We start from the raw sequence: 24,876 nt of genomic DNA on the forward strand, positions 1-24,876 counted from the left end.
TAATAAGGTGTACTGTTTAGCAACCTGCTGAATACTGATGTAAGACAATGCTGAGAGAAGCATAAGAGACAAATAAGCCTCACGTCAAACAATGACCTGCAGGTTCAAATATGTTCACTGGATGTCATCGAAGCTAAGCGCCGCCACCAAAGCAAACCACCAACTGTTGCTGTATTTTCTGACTACCAATTATCAACTAGAGAAGATTTAAGGGGAATACCCATCCTGGCTTTAGGTTACTTACAGACAGGGTTGGGTAGGGTTACTTGAACTTGATTACTTTCAATTACGTTTGGATTACTCCAATATCAAATATGCTAATAAATACAAAAGAAACAAAATATGAATAAAATGACTAAATTTTGTGCAGGCTTGGGGAGTAACGGAATACATGGAACGGCAAAAATGATGTTGGCCGTTTGAATTTATTTTCATTTTGTTTCTGTCACATTTTATGTTAGTTTTGCCGGAGATCAAAGAGATCAAAGCCAGGAGAGAAAGCTTACCACGTGTTGTGAGTCATAATAATTTTAGATTATTTTGTCTTTTATTAGCATATTTGGTATTGGAGTAATCCAAAAGTAATTGAAAGTAATCAAGTTAAAGTAACCCTACCCAACCCTGCTTACAGACACATTGTTCCAGGATATACCATTGCACTCACGTGTGATTTGTGGATGTCTGTTAACAGCAAAATTTGATACAAAACTAGAGGTTTTATCCCCAGTGATTGGAAAAAAAATTGTCAGCACCTGGATTAAAAAATAGAAAATAGCACCTGGGTGTCTTTGCAGTTTAAAGAAGCACCTTTCAATCGTAATACAGTTCCCAATTTCAGATAAACATTTTCATTAAGAAATGAAAAGCTGAAAAATACTTTCAAATTATTGAATCGATCGTTCAAACTTAAATGAGTGATTGTGTGCTATTTTGTCACTTTCTAGTTTCCCCAAGTTAAATAAACTTGTGGAAGTTAAATAAACGTGGAAAATATTTCAATTATTGTTTTACAAATGTACAGTTGATAAACACTACAATGGATTCAATCTTAGTGGCAAAAAAAAAGAAGGAAAAAAGGAAAAAAAAAATCTTAGTGGGGATAAAACGTAATTGTTTTACAATAGAATCTTGCACCACTAGTGATCCCAAGAGCCAAGAACAGATCCGCAGGTTTGAGAGCGTTCACCATTCGGGCCCCAGTCCTTTGGAATGCTCTTCCCCCTGGGATTGGATCTGCAACCTCAGTGGAACTGTTTGAATCTAGGCTTAAAACACACTACTATTCTATAGCATATGAATAACCTATATTTTATGTTGACTAATATCTGTGTATTATTTGTTATTGCAACATCCATTGGAGCCTGGTCATCCTGGAAGGGAGATTACCTCATGCGCGGTCCCTTATCAAGGTGTCTTCATTTTCCTCATGTTGAGGTTTTTTAGTTTTTCCTTGCCCTCATGGCGGTTTTAGATCAGGGGATGGTGTCATAATAGTCTGTGGTTTGCAATAATCTGTGGTCTGTGCAGCCCTTTGAGACTCTTTGGGATTAAGGGCGTCATTATCTAATAATTAATACACCTTTTTATGCCATTCATTTACTGGTCTGCCCCCCATGGGAGTACATTTTTTCGACCATGTGGCCCCTGAGCTTAAACGAGTTTGACAGCCTAGCACTAGGTGATAGGAGATAGGTGACACCAATCCCAGAACCATCAGTATATAACAGATTATTTTGACGATGGAGATTATTCCAAATCGTTGTGTATACCTGGATTTAGACAGATTTTCATCACCATTCGTCATTTAGGTTCAGAAGATGAGACAGCTAAAACAGCTTTGTCCACGACCTGAGCTATACAACTACCAAAAGGGGGAACTCTCCAATGCCTCAGGTACATTACAGAAAGGTAATGCTACTCTAAAGAAAATCAAAACTATTATTATATGAAATTGAGGATCATAAACAATTACTTCTAGTTGTTCGTAAATATTACAGACGCTGCCCTACTTATGGACAATATCGTTTGTAAGTTGCTTCGGTGCTATATTTTGTATGTTTAAGGTTTATATAAGTATGTTTAAGGCTTGTAGAAGTAACCTGTATTGTTTTGTACTAAAAAATAAAAATTTCATAAAATAATATGCTCTATAAAGATAAAGTTAAGTGTAAGTTACTTTTGGAAGATACGCTTTAAAAGGTCCTCCTCCGTGTTTGAGTGGCCAAAATAAAGCAATTTAAAAGCGATTTTGATCCTTTTCTCAACCGCATCAAGCTTTCTTATTCCACTTTCATTTCAAAATAAACCTCTCGTTTCTCCTTTACACTTAACACCAACCATTTTGAATGGGTGGACGAGATATTAAACAATAAAAATGTCAAAGTTTTTAGCGCTCTGGAGATACAGTATAGAATGTTTATACACAAACTAGGAAGAGGAAGCCCGATTTCTTCTTCAGGGTGGATGCTGGGTTAGCTTTCACAGCGCCACACGCCGGTAGTGGCGGAAAGAAGCACTACTGTAATGTACTTTCCTCCATAAAGGTGCACAATACAAAATCAAACTTATGTCTAAATATTCTCGAAATCCTGAAAAAAATGGTCGCATCTACAGTTTTTCTTAACTCAAATGTTTGTTAGCAGGGGAGTGTGTGTATAGCATCTCATCCAGTGAGCAATCACAGGGTCTATTTTTTTCCTATCAGGCCAATAGCTGTTTTAGTCCAAAAAAAGTTGTGCATAGATATTCAAAACAACCTTTTGTTGGGCTGTCTCTGAATACACATGTCCCCAACACATAATTTCTGTAAGCCTTCAAAGATAACTCAAAATGATCTATTTTGGCTGAATACATTTTTCGTAGAACGGCCGTCAGTCAAAGAGTTCATAATAATACCACAAAACCTCCTATTTTCTCAATGAAGCCTTAAGTACTATTTCTGAAAAAAAACAATTCCCAAGAGTGGTTGTATAAAGGCTCAACTTGATGCTATTTTAACTTTTATTTGTCATAAAACGAATATGTTGACTTAACAACGCCCTGTAACACAGACTCATTCGCAAGTGGTAATGGAGACACCGACGCAATGCACAACACAGCTGGCCATTGCGGTTTGACTCCGGACCTCACTGTTAGTTGTAAAACCGGCCGAGATATTTCCCATTCTTACCGATGACTCCGCAAGACTGGCCCTTGTACTGATGGCGGAGCGAGGAGCGCTTGTAAACCACATGGGGGCGCCCCTCAGTCCGGTCTCCTCTCTCGGGCTTGGTTCGGTTAGTTGGCGAAATGAGCGGTTCGATCAGATACTCTTCACCACCGGCAACAATCACACCTTGCTGCAGAGACAAAACAACAATCGTTTTTTGTTTTGAAATAGAAAAATAATGAATATAAACAGTACACATACTTTCTGTATTACTCTTTATCTATCGCTTATACTTTATTTTCATCATGCATTGTGTTTGTGCGTTGTGTTAAGATGACATAATTGTCTGTCATCTTGCTACTAGAACCAAAAACCTTGTGCTTTTTAGCATTTGTTCTCGGTTGCACTTCGCAATACAGCAAAAACTGTTGATAATAAATAAAATAATTGAATAATACACACTGTCCCTTAAAATCGACTAATTTTAATTGGATGGCTGGAGAAAGAGACGCCAGATTCAAGTTAAGAGTGATTTTGTAACTAGGATTGTCATGCCTTTAGAAAATTTGGTGACTTAAATCACCCATTTATTCCTAATAATTGCCCTGATCATCGATTGGCTCCAACTGGCAATTTTGCAAGAGTAATCACAGTGTCTGAAATAATGTCTGCCCGGACGCCCGGGACGTGCATCTTGTAGGTCGGGCGTACAACTAACAAAACGTCTCCGCCCGGGTGGCCGACAACTTTTTCAAGAAAAAAAAAAGAAAGAAAGATTTTTTTCCAAATCAAACCTTTGCTTTATTCCAATTTCGAAATGTTTGTTCGGTTTGGAAATTTTTGGAATTTGGTTTGGAAATTTTTGGAATTTGCATACTCGGCAGCCGATCAAAAGCCTGCATCAAATAACTTCGTGCTTTCGGACCTTCCCGAGCGTTATAAGGTCATGCATTTGCATATCATTTTCCAAAGTAGAGGCACAGAGAAGAAAAATGGATAAGTGGTTAGGAATCAAGCCAAAACCTCAGCCCCAGAAGAAATATTCAAAAGAAGCTAACAAAATGTATGACGCTACAAAACGTAAATGTGCATTAAAAGAATCGTGGAAAGAGGAGTTCACGTGGCCTGTAGCGGACGACGCAACGCAAACATTGCATGAATGAAGATGAGTAAATACAGGTACATACTGCAAACAGCGATGTCATATACATTCAATGAATGTTATAAGTAGATTTATAATAAACTTAATTTTAAAGTGTTGTTCTGTTATATATTCTGATTATCAATCCTTAATACTTTGCAACAATGTTTTTTTTTTTGCGATTAGTCGTCTTATTGTGTTTCAAGTTGTGAAAAACGGGGCATGCAACTTATTGGCTTTTCAGAGTTGTCTGCCCTGGTGTCCAGTAACTTTTTCTCATGACTTTCGGACACTGGTAATAATGTGTGTTCCTTCTTCGCATTACTTAATAACCACAAGCTTCTTTTCCATGGCTTTTATGTTTTTTACTCCTTTTAGCAGCATTGCAAGCCTCGCACCGGAGAGTGAATAAATACAGCGCATGAATACAGTATTGTATCGCTGAATCGCAAAGTCCTTACACACTGAATGCTGAAAAGGTAGTTCAGCCAATAGCATATCAGCATTTTTATGGTGTTACGACGCAAACCAATAGCAGACCAGCATCTTATACCGTGTCGACCAATTGCAGACAGGGATCTTGTAGACGTAACGTCATGACACCGCACAGTTTGAATTTGTTACGTTTGTGGGCACATGAAATAATCTGTTGTTTACGTCTGTGCAGCCCTTCGAGACTCCTCGTGATTAATGGCGTCCCAAATAAACATGACTTGACTTCAAGGAGTAACACAAACCCACGTGAAAGCCTGCATGAGAAGAGCAAAATGAACCCGTTGCACACAGGGCGACACCTCTTCTGATTTTGTTTAGATGTGCCCGCCAGCATCTTGGCTCCATCCACAAGCGGCAGCTATCAAAGAGCATCTAATCCCATAATAAAATTAGTGATGCTCCCATGGACATACCACCCGCTCTCTGGATGAATGTTCTCCACAGTAATTAAGTGTGCGTTTTATGAACGCTTTGTGAACACGTCTCATCTTGGGCCGCACATGCGAGCGTTAGCGCAGAGCCCTGCTGAGTGTGGTGAGAGGATACATAGCCACACGGATGTACCACTGCGGAAAAGTAATATGATTAGCGTCGATTCCCAAAGCCTTTACGCGTTTCTGCACTCTCGGCGAGTTCCTCTGATTGAAGTACGGGGCAGCCAACCAAAGGAACAAGTACATTTTGGAGCAGTGGTCCCAGAACTACGGCCAAGCTCCACATTTGATTTGATTTTTGATACACTGTATTTCTTTGTGACCCTTTGCTCTGAAAATGCTGGTCTGCTAGTTTGTTACCTCCCGTCTCGATTACTGTAATGCACTACTCTCCGGTCTCCCGAAGTCCAGAATCGAGAGTCTTCAGCTGGTACAAAATGCTGCAGCGAGGCTGTTAACTAGGACAAAAAAGTCCGATCACATCACGCCGATTTTGGCTAACCTGCATTGGCTCCCTGTTAGCCTAAGATGTGATTTCAAGGTTCTCTTGGTATTATACAAAATCATACATGGACTTGCTCCCTCATATCTTTCAGATCTGATTTCCCCCAATGTTACGGTCCGAAGCCTTCGTTCTGAGAGCGCCGGTCTTCTGGTGATCCCAAGAGCCAAGAAGTGTTCCGCTGGTTCGAGAGCGATCTCCATCCGGACACCGGTGCTGTGGAATGCTCTCCCCCCTGAGATCCGATCTGCAACCTCAGTGGAACTGTTTAAATCTAAGCTTAAAACACACTTCTACTCTATAGCATATGAATAACCTTAACTTTTCTTGGACAATATCTCTGTATTATTTGTGATTGCAATATCCTTTGCTGTCTGGTAATCCTGAAAGGGGGATGCCACATGTGCGGTCCCTTCTCAAGGTTTTTCCTTGTCCTCATGTTGGTTCCAGATCAAGGGATGGTGTAATAATAGTCTGAAAAAATAGTCTGTGTAATAACCTGTGAAGCCCTTTGAGACTATTTGTGATTAAGGGCTATACAAATAAAAATGACTTGACTTGACTTGACTAGTGATCCCAAGAGCCAAGAAGAGATACGCAGGTTCGAGAGGGTTCTCCATTGGGGCCCCGGTGCTGTGGAATGCTCTTCCCCCTGAGATTCGGTCTGCAACCTCAGCGGAACTGTTGAAATCTAGGCTTAAAACACACTTCTGTGGTGTAGCTTATGAATGACCTATTTTTCATGTTGACAATATCTGTGTATTAATAGTTATTGCAACTTCTGTTGCAGCCTGGTCATCCTGGAAGGGGGATTACCTCGTGTGCAGTCCCTTTTCAAGGTTTCTTCATTGGTTTTGAGTTTTTCCTTGCCCTCATGTAGGTTTTAGATCAGGGAATGGTGTAATGGTCAATCTAACATATAGTTAACTTAAATCTAAACGGCTGCTAATCTGACTTTTTGCACTACTGGCAGTTTTTTTATAGCTTGCCACTCATTGCACATTGCTCTCTGCACTATGGTAATTACAGCGTTATTGTTACAGTGTTAATGTTACTGTGTACCTGACTTGTTAACCTGACTGCCCATTTTGCACATCTGGTTAGCTACTCTTCTTGCACTATCGGCACTATGGTAAAATACTATACGTAGCCAATTACAATACAACTTTATTTATATCTGTACATTCAAGGAAACTGTGGGGGTCAGATGCATCGACATTTCGTACTGTATACACGTGTACTAGAATGACAATAAAGTAGATCTGAATCTGAATCTGAATCTGAATAATAGTCTGTAGTTTGCAATAGTCTGTGCAGCCCTTTGAGACTCCTTGTGATAAAGGGCTACACAAATAAACATGACTTGACGTGACGTGTACCGTAGACTATAACGCTCTTTTTTTGATTTTGCCAAAAGCGAACTGCGGAGGCGAGACTGCTGAACTTTTACCACCTGACTAGCAGTGATATGGATGACAAATGAAAAGGAATTATGTTTTAACTCATTATCACACTATATCTATAGTCATGGTACCAGAGACAAATGTTAAGTCACGTTTATTCATATAGCCCTTAATCACAAGGAGTCTTAAAGGGTTGCACAGACCACAGATTATTGCAAACTACAGACTATTATTACACAATTCCCTGATATAAAATCCGTGACTAAAATTAGCGTGATGATGAGATAAAATCTACCGCCTTTTCTCAAGTCATCTATACCACTAGTGATCCATTGCTCTGACAACTAAGCTGAACTTGTACCTGTTATGACTGTGCAGGGTACAACAGAAAGTCTATGTTCTATGTACTTTTTTCTTTGAGTTGAAGGATTTTATATTTTAAGCTAAAAATAAAAGAAACTGAAAAAAATAAAGAAGAATAAAAAAAACACGTTTTGGGGGGTCTCTTCGGCTCTTGTGTTACACTCAGACAATTTGCAGTTATTAGCCATTTTTTTAAAATGGAAAAACTAACTAAAGTTGGCAAAAGCCAGAAGAACGTAACTTGATTTGATCTCAGGTTTTGGACAAGTTTGATCATAATTTGGTTGCCACTGGTTGGATTGATGCTGCTCACCAATCCAAGTTACACAGACTTTGTTTGATTGCGCAGACCCCTGGAAGCTTACAGGGAATATGGATGACATGTATGTTTTTGGTTTTGGGTTTCATCAAATACATTTCCCCCAAAATGTGACTTATTTCTTCCCTTCTTATTTTTGCATTTTTTGGCCTGTGTGACTTATACTCCGGAGCGACATATAGTCCTGAAGATGCGGTAACACAATATGCATGATTGGATATGCTCGAATGTGAGGTCAGACTGTTGAAATCCATCCATCCATCCATTATCTGCACCGCTTAAGGGGGTGCTGGAGCCCATCCCAGCTATCTTTGGGCAGTGGGCAGGGGACACCCTGAACTGGTTACCAGCCAATCGCAGGGCACCCAGGGACAGACAATTCGCTCGCTCATTCACACCTAGGGACAATTTGGACCGGCCAATTCACCTGACATGCATGTTTTTGGAATGTGGGAGGAAACCGGAGAGCCCGGCGGAAACCCACGCAAGCACGGGGAGACCATACAAACTCCGCACAGGAAGTCCGGTATCTGGATTTGAACCCATGACCTCAGAACTGTGCCGCACACGCGCTAACCACTGCGCTGCCGTGCTGCCCCTGTTGAAACTATTTGTATAAAATCTTCAACCTCACTCATTTTATTGGTGATGCACTCTTACCAGGCCATTACAGTTGCTGAGGGCCACTTTGCTGGAGTGCGGCTGGTCCTGGAGGTGTCCTGCATAATGGCAACGGGGAGCATACGGACGACTCCAGGCTAATCGGCCTCTTTTCCAGTACTCCACCCTAAACTGGCGGGATAACAGTCCTCCCTGTAGTGTCAGATTCAGCAGGAAGTTGTTGTGCGATGTAGATAGCTGGTAGTAGAGCTGATGAGAGAAAAAAAAAGAGGAAAGTCAGTTGAAAGTATGCAAAACGTAGTTATAATCGCACACATTTCAAAGAAAGACATACAGAGGTTTCAATTGTTGTTTCTTCTGTACTGCGTCTTCTTCTGTGGTAGTGAGGGGTTTTCAAATGCAGCGTCTCTCCGTCGGGTCCTACTCGTACAGGGATTGCAATCTCATACTGGCCGAGACTTGACAGGAAGGCAGCTGAGGAAAGAGAACAAAATAAGGGGCTACAATTATGATAGGCAGTAGAGGTACAGAGTATTAGCACTGATATTCGGGATATCGGTGACAACATTTTAATTTATTCGACCAACCAATTAGATACATTTTTAACTTCTCGCTCTCCCTTCCCTCTCTTTCCTTGGAGGCTACCCGGACTACACCTTCTGATTTGATAAACGACCGGGAGTGGAGCCACTGAAGCAGGAACAATAACATTAGGTAGCTATTTTGTCCCGACGTGCTATCAAGGCATGTTTGCGATTTAGAGAAAAAGTGTAGTTAACTTGTTTAAGAGAGGCACATTCAGACGGAGACTGATATATTAGCTCTTATCATAACATTAGTCCGTAATTAAGTGTGTGTCTTTGTGATCTAAATAGAGCATAAAAAGCACGTCAAAGTGGAAGGATGAGTGATTAGCTGTTACCATAACACATAAGTCAATCTGACTCTAGTACAAGAGTGCCAGACATTTCAAATTCGATGCACTTTTTGTTTTAAGTCCATTTAAGTCATGTTGGTTGTATTGACCTTTTGATTTATCTATTGTAAAAGAAAACAGGGAGCTATTGAAGTTTTTATGTACCCTTATACGAGTTCTTGCTAAGCCTAATTTTATTTCCTGCAGTTAGTTAGTTAGTTTTTGGTTGAAGTGAAAGATTAGTCAGGTTAGTTGTGTTGACATTCTAATTTATTTACTGTAAAATGTTTCATGGTGCTATTAAGGTTTCATTTGAATATATAGCAAATATTATATTTCTTTTTGCTTATTAAAAATGTCTTGCAACAATTTGTAAGCTTTTACAGCAAATAAATATCAGCTCTATGTATCGGTTATCAGCCTCCTCTAAATGCTAATAATTGGGATTGGTTGGCCCTGACCTGAAAAAACAGATCGATCAATCCTTAATAGGCAGTCAAATTTCACATTTATCCCTTAGTATATTTTTATATTTTATATGTAGTTACTGATGGCGTTATACTCGTTGATTGTTTGATTCAGTTTATATATGAGGATGTGAGAGTGAATGGTTGCCTAGGATCTATTTAACATTGCAGTTTTAGTAAGAACCCTGAGTGTTAAACCTAAAAAGCAGAGGTAACTCACACCCAGAGACAGACGGGTACATTTAGCAGCTTCGCAGAGTTAACCTGAAATCTCGGAGATTCGTAACAGTGTCAATGAAACTAAACTGCTCGTTACCAGCATTTTTTGTCAATGAACATTACTTTTTTCTCTCTCTCCACTCTCTCCACCCCCTTTGAGGCACATAGAGATTAGATTCCCATGGTCTTTCAGTAAGCGGGCTTTTTTATAACCAGTGTAACGATTTACACCAAAAAACAACAGCAACCATGTGATGAAAGTGATGTAACTGAGTCAAATTAAGATGATTTTCCTGCAACTGGTTTCCATGGAAACCAGTACTATTTGTTTCATGTGGGGGAGAAATGGTAAATGGTCTGCATTTATATAGCGCTTTTCAAGTCAATGAAGACCTCCCAAAGTGCTTTACAATGTGCTTCACACTTACCCATTCACACACACACTCACTCACACACCAATAAGCGGCCATGCAGCCATGCAAGGCGCCAACCTGCTTATTGGGGGCATTAGGGATTCAGTGTCTTGCCCAAGGACACTTCGACATATAACTGCCGGGAATCGAACCTGCGATCCCAAGACGAGCGCTCCATCTCCTGAGCCAATGCCGCCCTAACCCCTAGCCAAAAAAACAAAGACACACCACAGGAAGTTTCACCAGATGATGGCAGTAGCCCGTTGGCCGCCTTGCCCTTGGCTTTTTGCGAGAATTATAGCATATCCCATTTCCGACATGGCGACTGTCAATAAAAAAGGAAAGTTGACTGTGAATGCCGCTGCTTCCATGTCAAGTAAAAAATTGGAGTATTTTTTTCACCGAAATCTGAAACCACTTGATTGTTCCATTTGCCGAAAGACTGTAGATGTTTTCAAATCATATGACATCGAGAGGCATTGCCAGACAGAATATGCCAAAAACAAAAAGATAACTGGAAAGGACCACTGTGAAAAGGTGAAGCAACTGGAAGCTGTTTTAACTGCACAGCAGCGCATTTTCACAAAAACCTACAGGAGAAATTAAAACGCTGCAAAGACGAGCTACCAGGTCACGACGTTGATCACCAAACACTCCAAACTTTTTACGGAGGGTGAAGTCACTTAAGACTGTTCAAAGAATGCCAGGCTGAACACATTTTTAGCTTGCCAGATCTGGCCAGCTTTCTGTAAAGTTTGGACACCCCTGATGCAAACAATGAAAAATACTGGAAACAATGAACAACAGTGAGAAATAATAGTAGTTAAGTTAAAAAATAACTCTGGCATCTAATGCAGTCTCCTTTGTAGGCGTACAAAAGTAGAAAAACAACTACATTCTAAACAGACTAAACTTATCTGCTGGATTTTGAATCGTGTCACATATATCTACCTTTCTGGTATAGTGAAAAAATAATAATGTTTATAGACCTTTAATAGAAGTCCACAAGACTTGCAAGATTGCGCCTAAATGAAGAATCAAACGAATCAGACAAGCACTGAATGGGGAGAGAAGTGAGATTTTATGTGACATGATTATCATTCGATCAATTACTGACCGTTTAAATCTCACTAGGTAACCCGTATGCAGTTGTACTCATGTTTACTTTTAAACTATATGAAACACTTAGAGGGCTCCATGGAGGAAAATAATTTCCAAAATCCGACTGACTAAACAGGAGCAGTACCGTATTTTCCGCACTATAAGGCGCACCTAAAAGCCTTTATTTTTTTCAAAAGCTGATCATGCGCCTTATAATACAGTGCGCCTTATATATGGATCAATATTAAGTCGCAAAGTCTTGCAACTAATGCAGCAGCCGCTGACTAGATTTTGCCCCGAACGCCAAGTAGTCCGCGGTGTATGCTGGGATTTATTCACCGGCATTTCATTGGCTGACCAAAGTGTCAATCATCATTTGAATCGATCACTATTGGCTAAAGTTATTCGGAGGTAAAGGGGGCGGATCCTTTTTATCATTTACAGGCTGGCATAGGCTAAAGCGGCAAAACAAAGCCTGCAATTGGCCGAAAAAGATGAATGTGAATAGCACGTTGGGTTGACGGCATAGAGAAAACAGTATTTTACTATTCTGTGTACTGTATTTGTAAATATTTTACTCTCCTGGATTTACTACACTCACAGATATAAGAGGACCATGGTTGCACATTATTATTGAACACAACGACTTCGGTGAGCTACTCCTGCTATATATTTTCCCTGTATCTTGTTTCAAACTGAACTCGATGTTTCTGTGATAAGGGGTGCAGATAATGGATGGAATGGAGTGTCTATTTTTAAATTAAACTCAATTCCAAGTGTTTATTGTCATATGCACAGAAAAGTTGCGAGCGAAAAAGAAAATAGAAACTAAGGAATGGTTGGCATTTCTTGAATCCCAAGACTTTAACCTTCCGAATGATATTCGGAACGATGCATTTGAGTGACATCGTACGGACACCGCATTCGCACGTGTTCCCGACACGAATTTGCGTCTTTGCAAGCTTTGGGAATGTTAAGGGGGTAATAAGTTTGACTGAACTATCTGACTGTTTTGTCGACGTTCCCATTGTAGCGCCTTATAATCCGGTGCGTCTTACGTATGTCAAATATAGGACCAAAAACTATTTTTTCGGGGTGCGCCCTATAACCCGGTACGCCTTATAGTGCGGAAAATACAGTAATTCCTATTCTTACGGTCAATCGCACGGATGCTAGTACTTCACTACAATCAGAAGGTATTTACAGGTTAGCATTACCAACTTCCTTAGATAACACTTAATGAGACTGAAATGAAAAAAAAAATCGAATAATAAAGCACAGGAAGCTAAACAAACATTTATGTGATAAAATTTGAATTATTTGGAAATGATCCTTTTCAAAAATCGCATAAGCCCTATAAACTCACTCAATGTCAGACTTTTCCATCAAATTGGAAGAGTCGGTTTCAGCCATTTTGACACATCAGAAAATGTAGTCCTGTGACTAGATAGGACGTATCAAAAGAAAGCTGTAACCCTCATATTTAATCAGAAAATAAAAGGTTGCTTATAGCGTTTACCATAGTAATCCAACAGTTGAACATTGCTAAGTTTGCAAGAAAACTTCAGAGAAAAACAGATTTTTGTGGAAGGTTGCACTTCAAGTCGAACTTTCACTTCAGTGCTTTTTTTGCATTTGTGACACCTCCAAATCTAAATGCTTTCCATAAACACAAGTGCACTTTGTTTCAAAATCACAATTTACTGCAACAACACTGAACTTATGCATAACAAAGCATGAATTTTGCAGGAACTTTCCAGCCATCTATGTTTAGGGGGACGTAGTCACATGATTCAGGACTTCATGGCGATTGCGTTCCTGCAGAAATGCACAAAACTTCATCCCTCCCTGCCCTGATGATCACGTCAAAAAAAGGCTCGATGCGTAAACTGTCTGTACTCATCCTTGCTACTATGACCACACTACGTCTATTCTCGCTATATAAGGCAAGAAAGACCAGGAATTTGGGGATCCCTTGATGAGTGGACCAAGATCTGATCCAAGCCACTTGTGTCATATAATGGTGATTCATCATACTGAAACCATTCCCAGAGGCTTGATACTTACTGATAAACTGCACCAAACCCATTATAACCATTCTTTTAGTGAAACAAAAAAAAAATACATGAGCTAATATTTTTGCACCCTGGGACAATATTCCTGAAAAGGTATATATACACGTTATAGCACTGAATGTGTTGAAATAATTATACAGCTGATACATTTTTATGTAATGCTTTTACAGTGGAACCTCGGTTCTCGACCATAATCCGTTCCATTTCTTTGTACGAAAACCGATTTGTACGATCACCGAAGTCGTTTTTTCCCCATTAAAAGTAATGTAAAATTGTTTTAATCCGTTCCATTACCCTAAATGTTTACCACGAAAGTAAACGTGAAGCTAACCCAGGCTAATCGTACCTTCGCGTTAGCGTAATCTTCCGTACGAAAGATTACGCTAACATGAACGTGTAAAAATAAAAAAGTCAGGTCGTTTACGCGTCATTTAGCACTCGGGTCTCCACAACAAGTGGTGAGCGGTTAAAGGATAAAGAAAAGAATTATGAGTAGGATTTCTTACCTTGGCGGTTGTCTGCAGTAATGATCGGTTGGTCGTAACATTTCTCAGAATTCACTGTGTGAATATAACTCGTTTTTATATTATTGTAATAATTTGCCATCTCATTTCTTGTTCTAAAGCAAAACAATATGTTATGTCTATGTTCATTTGCCTTCAATTAGATTTTCATCCTTTGAATAATTTCCGTTAATTTTTATAGCTTATCTATAAAAATACTGTCACATGTTTTGCAGAATGCTGACAACTTTTTTCTCACTACAATGACTATTTTTCACCAAATGCATATTACACAAACCTCAACTGTATGTAACACCTTACATGCAAATATTTTTGTGTAAATATTGTATTAATTATAACTATAACCTCATCTTCTCTGTTCCTTTACCTCACTTTGAAGATGGAGTGTCATGCCAAATTTCATTGTCAGTCACAATATGTTAACCCATTTTGTAACTATTTCAGTAAAGGTATATTCTATTCTATTATAAATGGTTTGCATTTATATAGTGCTTTTCAAGACCATGAGGAACTCCAAAAACACTAATGTGTTGTTTTTCATACTTTTGTCGCAAGTTTTTCGTATCCAATTTTCAGCGAATTATTTTTATTTAATTAACTGTTCCCTTTTACATTTCTTCCTTTTCTTACTTGTATATCAAGAAGCCATGCTGTATTCCTGAAAGAAGGGAAACTCGCACACCTTCTTCATATTTTGCTATTATTTCTTTCTTAAATGCAATAGTTGTACGCACTACTCCTCTTTTTTCACCTGTAGCAACTTTGCTGCTTGCACCAACCTTCTTTCGAGGTATAATTAGGAGTTAAAACACTCCCTTCACCGTTTTTGAAAAACGAAAGCAGAGAAGGAGTGCGCGTTGCCGTGACAACAGTTCTTCACGAGGGGTGGGGGCAATCTACACTCGTACGCAGCTCAGCATCGCCCCTAGCGTACCGGCGTTCGAACTCCGATTTTTTTGAACGAAAAGCGAAGCAAGAATTTCTCAAAATTTTTGGTCGAGAACCGATTTGTTCGAAGTGAGAGGCGTTCGAAAACCGAGGTTCCACTGTATAGTGTAGTCAAGGGGAAATAAATACTGTTTGGGTATTTTAGCAAACACCAATGTCTTAATCATGTTCAACCAAATGGCAGGAAGACATTACTACGAATGGTTACACAGTCAAGACGGCTCCCATGTTCAAATATTGATTGATAGCACATGATTCTACATGTTTTCCTAAACACACCCCTTTGACTTTGAGAGTAGGAAAAAGGTGTGACATTTACAATCTGTTTTAAACACTATCCCTGATGTTTTCTGGCGAATCAGTTATGCTTTTGCGCTGAAATTTTCTCATAAGAAAAACTCCAATTCAATTTGGAATATCAAAAATCCTGAAAATATAATCCTGTTGAAAGGCTAAAAATAAGCCACCACACAAATACTCACAATCACCCTGGTTTCTTTTATCAGCAATGGAAGGAAGTACTCTGGATGGAAAAGGGTCCTCCCTTCATTAGGGCCATGAGGTCAACTCCCTCGTAGTCTAAAAGTCTTTTTTTGAAACAATAGAGCAGTACTTTTAAGAGATAAAGTAGAAACTCTAACAAATGTGGAGAAAGTTACTGGATATGAGGTTCCTATGACAGGGTTTTGCATTAATGAAGCTGAAGGGAGCAGACTTGAAATTAAATAATAAAGATATGACAATAATACTTTAAAAAACTGTCAATAAATCGTACTTTAAATTCTATATATATATATATATATATATATATATATATAAATACATACATACACACACATATATATATACATATACACACATGCATACATATACATACACACACATACATACATCAGTGTTCTCGTTTGCCCGCGTCCCTGCGTCCTAGACGCATCATTTTTGCTGGGGACGCATAGTGTCAAATCAACGTGCGTCCCCGGGACGAAACTTTTTTGGTACCGATTACTTTTTTTTTTTTTTTACAAAGATTTACCGCACTCCAAACTTTTCGTCAGGCGGATCCGCCATTGTTGTTTTGGTCTCGCGCCGATCTCGGCAAACGAGATCTCGTTGCTTCGAGATGACGTCATTGCTTTGGTGGTTGCTGAGTGAAAGAGAAGTATGCCTCCGTAAAAACAGTTGGTATTAAGTGCAAATCAACAAAAATTGGTAATTTCTTCAGTCTTGGTAATAAGTCGAAACATAATACAGAAAGTGGTAACAACGGCTTCAATTCCGGCACGAAAAAAACGGCGGAGAAATTCTTCAGAAGACTGCGAAGGCAAGGAAAACACGTGTTTTGAAGCGAACGATTCGATGAAAGATAAACAAAAGAATACTCCTAGCAAAAAATGGACTCAATTATGTTCCTGGTTACGCTATGAGAAGGATGATAATGGAGGCTACATGTTCTGTGATGCGTGCACCCAGCATGACAAAAAAACTGGATTGCATAAATCATTTCGCCATACGAACTTTCAGAAAAGCACATTGGATCGGGACAATGACAATGAAAACCACAAATTAGCTATGGAAATTCTGTTGCTGCAATTGGACCTTGAGAAGGCATTACAACTGTGGCGGGACAGCAAACGAAGAATCTATGAACTGAAAAATCTGAAGTGATTAAAACTGCATAAATATATAGACTAATATTTCAGCAATATTATTTTGTATAATGTACAATATTGTTGTTAACTGAAAAATCTTGAAGTGATAACTGATTTGTATTCCCAATAAACTGTGATGATTAAAACTGAATGAATATATAGATTTATATTGCATATTTGTCGCCGATTTACAATTTCGATAACACTAAATTTAGGGGACCCATAGATCTCTGTTGGGACCCATAGATTTTTGAGCATGCGAGTCCCCGGGACCCATCACTTTTCAGAGGTAAAATGAACACTGCATACATACATATATATTGATCATTTGTTGGTTTTATTTTCATTTTTCAAACTGACTCAGACTTTACACATAAACATAGTCTGCACTGTGTGCTATCGCGCATGATCGCTACCCATCTTTCATTTTCCGCACTATAAAAATACATCTTGTGTTATTTTTGGGGGGGATAGATGAGGCGCACCAGACTATAAGGCACAGTAAGGGCTAGGTTTGCACAAAATCAAAATAGTGTATTTGTGCATTAATTGATTGCCGGAAGATATCGCTGATCACAATTGCATAGCCACGGATGCACGGGAATCAAACTAGGTTCCTAGACTACTATTCTTAGTCACGGTAACAAATTGTTGATGTTATTATTAGGCCGGGCCACAAAAGAATAGGCAAACATTCAACCGAGCCATGGTACAGAAAAGGTTGGGGAGCACTGTCATACAGTATTGTGTCAACAACTCATAAAGTGAAGCGCACAAGATTCTGAACTGAAGAAAGAGAAAGGCATTGTGGGAAGTAATTTGGGCATTCTAAACTGATTGAAGAGAAAGTCATTGAAATCCTGAAATATATAGATAAATGCATGGCCCCACGTATTGGAAACATTTCTCACTTAAAATGCTTAGTTGGAGCTGAGAAAAAGTGAGATTTTATTACCGATTTTTAATATTTTTTGTTTTCTCATTTCTCCAACATACCTGGTACTGCAAATAAAATAGTTTGATAATGATAGAAGACCTAGTGCAGGGGTGTCAAACGCATTTTAACTCGGGGGGCCACACGATAGAACAAACATTCTGTCGGGGGTTGGACTATTAGATTAAAGAGAAAGAAAAAGAGAGATAAAGAAATAAGAGAAAGAGGGAGGGAAAAGGAGAGAGGGAGAGAGCATGAGAAACAAAAGATAAAAAGTCTAGAGAGGGGGAAAAGAAAAGGAGAGGAAGAAAGAAATCCAAAGAGAAATAGAAAGACAGAAGGAGAGAAGAGAAAAGAAAGCGCGAGGGGTATGAAGAGAGAAAGATAAAAGGAAAAAAGGAAGTTAGAGCAAAAGAGGTTAAAAGACATACAGAGAGAAAGACACAAAGAGCAACAAAGGAAGAGAAAAAGAGAGACACAGAGAGTGAAAGAGACAGAGACAGAGTGGAAGAAAAGGGGTGGAAAAGAAAGAGAGAGAGAGAGAAATAAATACAAGTACAGTGTCTTTGTGAGAGGCACCTGGCTTTGGCAACATCACGTTGACATATTTGAACCTGCAGCTTGTTTTTCTCTTGCGCCTCTCTGAGTGTTTTCTCGCGGGCCGGATTCAATCCCTTAGCGGGCCTGATCTGGCCCGCGTGCCGCCTGTTTGACATCTGTGACCTAGCGCCTTTTTATGCTTGTCTGTATCCCAAGTGATCTAGGGTTTCGGGTTTGATTCCCGTTCCAGCCAATGTTATGAGATTGCAAACAAACATCCATGTCCTTAGCGGCCTAGTGATTTGGATACCATGCGTTTACCATTGCTCTCCAGTTCAATCCCGTCCCGCTAAAGGTATTATATAAGGCGATCGTTCAAATTTCTGGCTAGTTAGGTTTTTCGGGGTGCACCTTATATTTGGGAAACACAGTATATATGTGAATTCAAAGTAAAAGAAAACACATGGCTTGAAAATAGTCCCCAACAATTCTGCAAGGCACACGTTTCAAAAGATTGACGGTGATGGGGTCAGAGGTCATGTGAAGGAAATATAGAATTACATACTCGCTCGGGATGACGAGCAATGTACACTCTTTCCTTGGGGGGATTTAGGTAACTCTACACTCAGATGTGTGTGGGAGGGCACTGAAAGACAAGAAACTGGTAGGGAAAATTTGGGGTGGGCAGCAATTCGTCTGTGCTACACATGTCAGGTTTTTGAGGGAGGGGGGTAGAGTCAGGAAATGCTACAGAGGTAAGGATGGGTGGGTGAGGGAGATTTCTTTAGAGTGTGGGTCTTTCCTGCGCATGAGCCCCTCAAGCATTTGATGAAGCCCATGGGATATGAACTTTAGGGGAGGTCAGACCCCCCTCATCACCCTTAAGCAGGAACAGTCCAAACCAAATAGTCAAACGTTTAGGAACTCTTTTAATGTTATTCACTACCGTTCAAAAGTTTGGGGTAGCTTAGAAATGTCCTTGTTTTTTTAAGGAAAAATAACATGAAACTACTGTAAATTCCGGACTATAAGCAACTACTTTTTTCCCAAACTTTCAACCCTGCGGCTTATTCAGTGATGCGGCCAATTTATGTACCGTATTTTCCGCACTATAGGGCGCACCGGGTTATAGGGCGCACCCCCAAAAAATAGTTTTTGGTCCTATATCTTCCATAGATAAGGCGCTACTATGGGAACGTCAGATGATTCAGTCCAACTGATTACCCCCTTAACATTCCCAAAGCTTGCAAAGAAGCAAATATGTGTCGTAGACACGTGCGGATGCGGTGTCCGTACGATGTCACTTAAATGCGTCATTTCAAATATCATTCGGAAGGTTAAAGTCTTGGAATTCAAGAAATGGCAACCATTCCTTACTTTCTATTTTCTTTTCGCTCGCAACTTTACTGTGCATATGACAATAAACACTTGGAATTGAGTTTAATTCACTCAACTCATCACAGCAACATCAAGATCGTTCTAAAACAAGATACCGGGAAAATAGAAAGCCGCATAGCTCACCTAAGTTCTCACGTTCAATAATAATACGCAATCATGGTCTTCTTACAACCGTGAGTGTAGTAAATCCAGGAGAGTAAAATACAGACTAATGGAACATGTTTCTTTATGGCGTACTTTAGCAAGCTTGCTATTCAGTTATCTTTTTCAGCCAATTGCAGGGTTTGTTTTGGCCCTCTAGCGTATCCGAGGCTCCGAATAACTTCAGCCAATAGCGATCGATGTAACGGATGATTGACACATCTTTTTCGGCCAATTGCAGGGTTTGTTTTGGCCCTCTAGCGTATCCGAGGCTCCGGATAACTTCAGCCAATAGCGATCGATGTAACGGATGATTGACACATCTTTTTCGGCCAATTGCAGGGTTTGTTTCGGCCCTCTAGCCAATCCGAGGCTCCGAATAACTTTGGCCAATAGTGATCGATTCAAATAATGATTGACACATTGGTTAGCCAATGAAACGCCGGTATATAAATCCCAGCATACACCGCGGACTACTCCACGTTCGGGGGAAAATTTAGTTGGCGGCGGCAAGTTAGTGGCAAGACTTTGCGAATTAATATTGATCCATAAATAAGGCGCACTGTATTATAAGGCGCATGGTCAGCTTTTGAAAAAAAATTAAGACTTTTAGGTGCGCCTTATAGTGCGGAAAATACAGTAATTTTTCTAACAGCCGCCAGCGGCGCTCGAGTTCAAGGCACATGACGCAGCTTACAAGCTAAACGCAATCGAGAAGTCCGATAAAGAAGGAAACAGAGCTACTGCACGCATACTTTACCTTGCGAGCGTGTTGCTAGCGTGTTTATGAATAAGGGAGCGTGGAATGTCGTCTATATGATAAAGTCTCTTGCCCGTACTGGGGAAGACAACTTTGATGACGTCGGTTGTAAGGAGGAAGATGACGACGGTTTACCGTGGTTTCTGCAAGTATGGTGTGTTTGTTTTTAACAGACCGGTTCAATGTGCTGCGAGCGTGTTGCTAGTAGCGTTTTGCTACCCTTCACAGGCACGGTTTGGGATGAAAGTTATAATATTATTATTAAAGCTATGAAAACTCTCTCGGTGTACCGTCTTTTTTTGTAAATATGTGTAACCATGTATAATATGTATTTGCAACTGTATATTTTTGTAATATATTTATTTGTATTTATTTTGGACACTTATTCTGATAAGTCTTGCACTGACCAATTAAAAAGAAGGGGCGTAACAGACGCGGGGGATGACGGGAAGTGGGGACCGGTAAAGGTGAGTGTGTGTGGACACGGCAGACAATAGTGGATATATATATATATATATATATATATATATATTACCTTTGGAAATATACACTTTTTTTCTTTGGATTACTTTTAACGGGACCCGGACTCTACAGGTCTGCAACCAATGTTAATTACCGGTGTCATTTTCCGTTAATTTGCCGGGTGTGGTTTTTGAACTGCGTACTTAATTTTCAGTTAAAATTGCGGGACTCAAAGTAGGGTTTGGGTTAATTTTGTGATTATGTTACATGTTTTAATGTGGGCGCATGCGGCTTATATGCAGGTGCGGCTTGTGTAAGTACACAAGCGGCTATCCTCTCAAAATGTGGCGGGTGCGGCTTATAATCCGGTGCGCTCTATAGTCCGGAATTTACGGTAATCAGAAATCCATCCCATACATTGTTATTAAGGTAAATGACGGTTTTAACTGCAAATGTCTGTTTTTAATGCAACACCTACATAAGTGTAGAGAGGCCAATTTACACCAACCAGCACTCCAGTGTTCTAATAGAACATAGTGTTTGCTGATTGCATTAGAAGTCCAGCAGATAATTACAACACCTAGCAAAAGATATGGAATCACCAGACTTGGTCAAGCCCTCACTTAGACATTTTAGCAATCAATCAATTTGATAAACATGGAATCACTCAATTCTGAAGAAAAAAAACATATGGATCATAAAAACAGACGAAGAAAGAACAATCAAAACTTATCACTCGTATACAGTTAAACCACCTTTGGCTTTTATGACAGCTTGCAGTCTCTGAGGCATGGACTTGATGAGTGACAGTTTTCTTCATCAATCTGGAGCCAACTCTCTTTGATTGCAATTGCCAGATCATCTTTGCAAGATGGAGCCTTGCTGTGGACATTTTTTTTTCAATTTCCACCACAGGTTTTCAATTGGGTTTGAGACAGCTGACTGTGAACAACCCACATCTTTGGCAACCATACGAGTAGAGTTACCTTCTACAAAGAAGTTTGACGATCCTGACTTTGGTCTCAAGAGACATCTCTCTTGTTGGAAACATGATTCTTACCAATCCACTTAGTCCCGGAGCGTTCCAAAGTGTGATAACTGCACGGTTTTCAACTGCTGAATAACGAGCAGACTTAATCTAAGCCTGGTGCTCAATTAAGGAAAGGAAATTGACTGGGTGTGTCCTTATTTTCTACTCAAAATGCACTGATTCAAATTTTTTTCTTTAGAATGGAGTGAATCCATATATATTTCCATGCATTTGCTTTATAAAAGCAACATTTACTGACTATTGCAATCCGTTTTCTTAATTTATTTTAGTGTTTCTGAATGCCAATATGTTGTACTTTGGAATGACCTTATGTTTGTGATTTGAGTTTTTTGTACAGTGATGGCTTTTTGCTAGAAAATCCATGGGCATTCATGTTAGCACAGCTGAAAAAGGTTTAGCTGGTGTGAAAAGCCATAAAAATGACCTTCCCTTAAGCTATCTGGGGCATCACAATACATAGGTGTTATTCAACTTTCAGCATACCTTCCAACCTTTTCCCACATTTTATTTTTACATGCATAACAGAATCCGTCTCCAGAATACTTAAAATTCGACAGTAAGCCGAAAGTACCGAAATGAAAATCGAATCCGATGGTTGGGGCAGTTTATTCGAACACAAAGAAGTGAATTGTTTTTATTGTCACTGCCTAGGTTGTTCCTCCTGAGAACCTTCAGGAAGGAGAATCATTGCTGGGCCTTCCCCAATTAGTCTTGCTTCAAGATAAAGCAGCTGTAGACCAAAATACTAGTCCCAAGCAATGTTCCCTCTAATTTTCCACGGGTCTGAGCGGTCAAACAAAGTCGGTGAGCAACGCTTGAAACAACAGTGAGCAACAGCAATCCCAAGTGTGGCAACTAAATCATTATCAAACAAGTCCAAAACTTGACATCAAGTTAGATTTTGCCGAGTTTCCGGCAATGCAAAATGATTTTTCTCTTTTGAATGAATTGACTCATGTACTATTGCAAAGGTTGTACGGCCTACAAACGTCTTTCACAAGATATCCATTTCTTTTTTTTCCTGATATATTTTGTCGCATAATACTAACATTTTTGGGGGCTTATTTAGTCGGTTGCAGGATACAGAACTGTACTTAGTCACATTTTTGAGTGGAAGTACAATGTTGGCAACAAGATTCACTTGATATCATTGGAAATTATTTGAATGCAACACAAACTTTTTCTTCTTTTTCTGTGTTTTTTTCTACTTTTTTTTTAACTCCTTTAAAAAAATCTCATTGTGTTTGTTTTTTCCTAGCTGTTACTTTTTTCTTTTTTCTCTTCCTTTTTTCTCAGCTTTTCACTACTTTTTCATTTTGGTATTTTTTTCTTTTTTGTTCTATTCCCCCCTTCCTTTAAGTCATTTTGTGCATAATTTTGCCAGATCAGGCCCGCTAAGGGATTGAATCCGGCCCGCGAGACAACACTCAGAGAAGCACAAGAGGAAAACAAGCTGCAGGTTGAAATATGTCAACTTGATGTTGGCAAAGCCAGGTGCCTCTCACAAAGACACTGTACTTGTATTTCTTTCTCTCTCTCTCTCTCTCTCTCTTACTCTCTCTCTCTTTTCCACCCTTTTTCTCCCACTCCCTGTCTCTGTCCCTTTCACTCTCTATGTCTCTTTTTCTCTTCCTTTGTGGCTTATTGTCTCTTTCTCTCTCTGTGTCTTTTTAACTTCTTTTGCTCTAACTTCCTTTTTTCCTTTTCTCTCTTTTCTCTTTCTCTCTTCATAACCTCCCCGCTTTCTTTTTTCTTTTCTCTCCTTCTGTCTTTCTATTTCTCTTTGGATTTCTTTCTTCCTCTCCCTTTCTTTCCCCCTCTCTCACGACTTTTTATCTCTCTTGTTTCGCACGCTCTCTCCATCTCTCCCTTTTTTTCTTTCTTTGTCCCACCCTCTCTTCTTTTCCCTCCTTTTTTCTCTTATTTCTTTATCTCTCTTTTTCTTTCTCTTTAATCTACAAGTCCGGCCCCCGACAGAATGTTTGTTCTATCGTGTGGCCCCCGAGTTAAAATGAGTTTGACACCCCTGCCTTAGGGGGTCCTTAACTAGCAGCTTCGTTATGTACCACACTAAAGACAACATCTACAGTGAAGAGGTGACTCAGAGAAGTTGGCCTTCGAGGTAGAGTGGCAAAAAAAAGCCATATGTGAGACTGGCCAACAGAAGGAATAGATTCATATGGGTTAAAGAACAGATATTGGACAACTCGTTTGATAAATTAAAGTGTAACTTTTTCATCGAAAACACAAACCTGTCCTGGTTCACCCTAAACTTTTGAATGGTAGTGTATGTACAGTATATCTAGTTAAATGATATGTGATCAATAGGCGAACAATAAGAGATATCGTAAAGGCCATCATGACGTATGTCTAATTAATGCAAGTCTTTTTAAACTTATAGAAACATGATCGCCATGTGATTGGAGCCATTTCTCATTGAATTGAATCGTAATCCCACTGAATGGCGTCATTCCTTTTTCAAGATTCGTACACACCTTTCATGGCCAAATTCAAGCACTTTTCAACCACTTCAAGATCAATTTATAAATGTTTCCGGTACCTTCAAAGGAAGAAATCCAGTGTAGATTAAAAGAAAGTATTTTTGTTGACTTTGATGACTAAAATGAAGTCGCTATCTCGCTGCTAGTACATTATATGTGCTATAGAATAGAATAGAATAGAATATACCTTTATTCTCATTGTTACAAAATGGGTTAACATATTGTGACAACGAAATTGGGCATGACACTCCAGTTTCACACATTCACAGTGAGGTAAAAAACCCAAGAAGATAAAGGAACAGAGAAGATAAGGTTATACCAGCTCGGAAGCCTAGATGGTAGGGCGCCCGC

At 39.5% G+C, this 24,876-nt stretch overlaps 1 protein-coding gene across 1 annotated transcript in view; it reads right to left on the bottom strand.

Annotated features, from left to right (window-relative positions):
- adamts10 (ADAM metallopeptidase with thrombospondin type 1 motif, 10) overlaps nt 1–24,876 on the bottom strand; it is a 112,631-nt gene that overhangs the window by 71,130 nt on the left and 16,625 nt on the right. The window contains exons 3-5 of the mRNA XM_088349315.1: nt 8,761–8,900; nt 8,466–8,675; nt 3,170–3,338 (exon numbers count right to left, since the gene is read on the bottom strand). Of these exons, the coding sequence (XP_088205441.1) occupies nt 3,170–3,338; nt 8,466–8,675; nt 8,761–8,900 (519 nt within the window). The remainder of the gene's footprint in view (nt 1–3,169; nt 3,339–8,465; nt 8,676–8,760; nt 8,901–24,876) is intronic.

The sequence above is a fragment of the Urocampus carinirostris genome, chromosome 12, assembly GCF_059441175.1.
Source record: "Urocampus carinirostris isolate Australia breed hairy pipefish chromosome 12, RoL_Ucar_1.0, whole genome shotgun sequence".
Classification (NCBI taxonomy): domain Eukaryota; kingdom Metazoa; phylum Chordata; class Actinopteri; order Syngnathiformes; family Syngnathidae; genus Urocampus; species Urocampus carinirostris.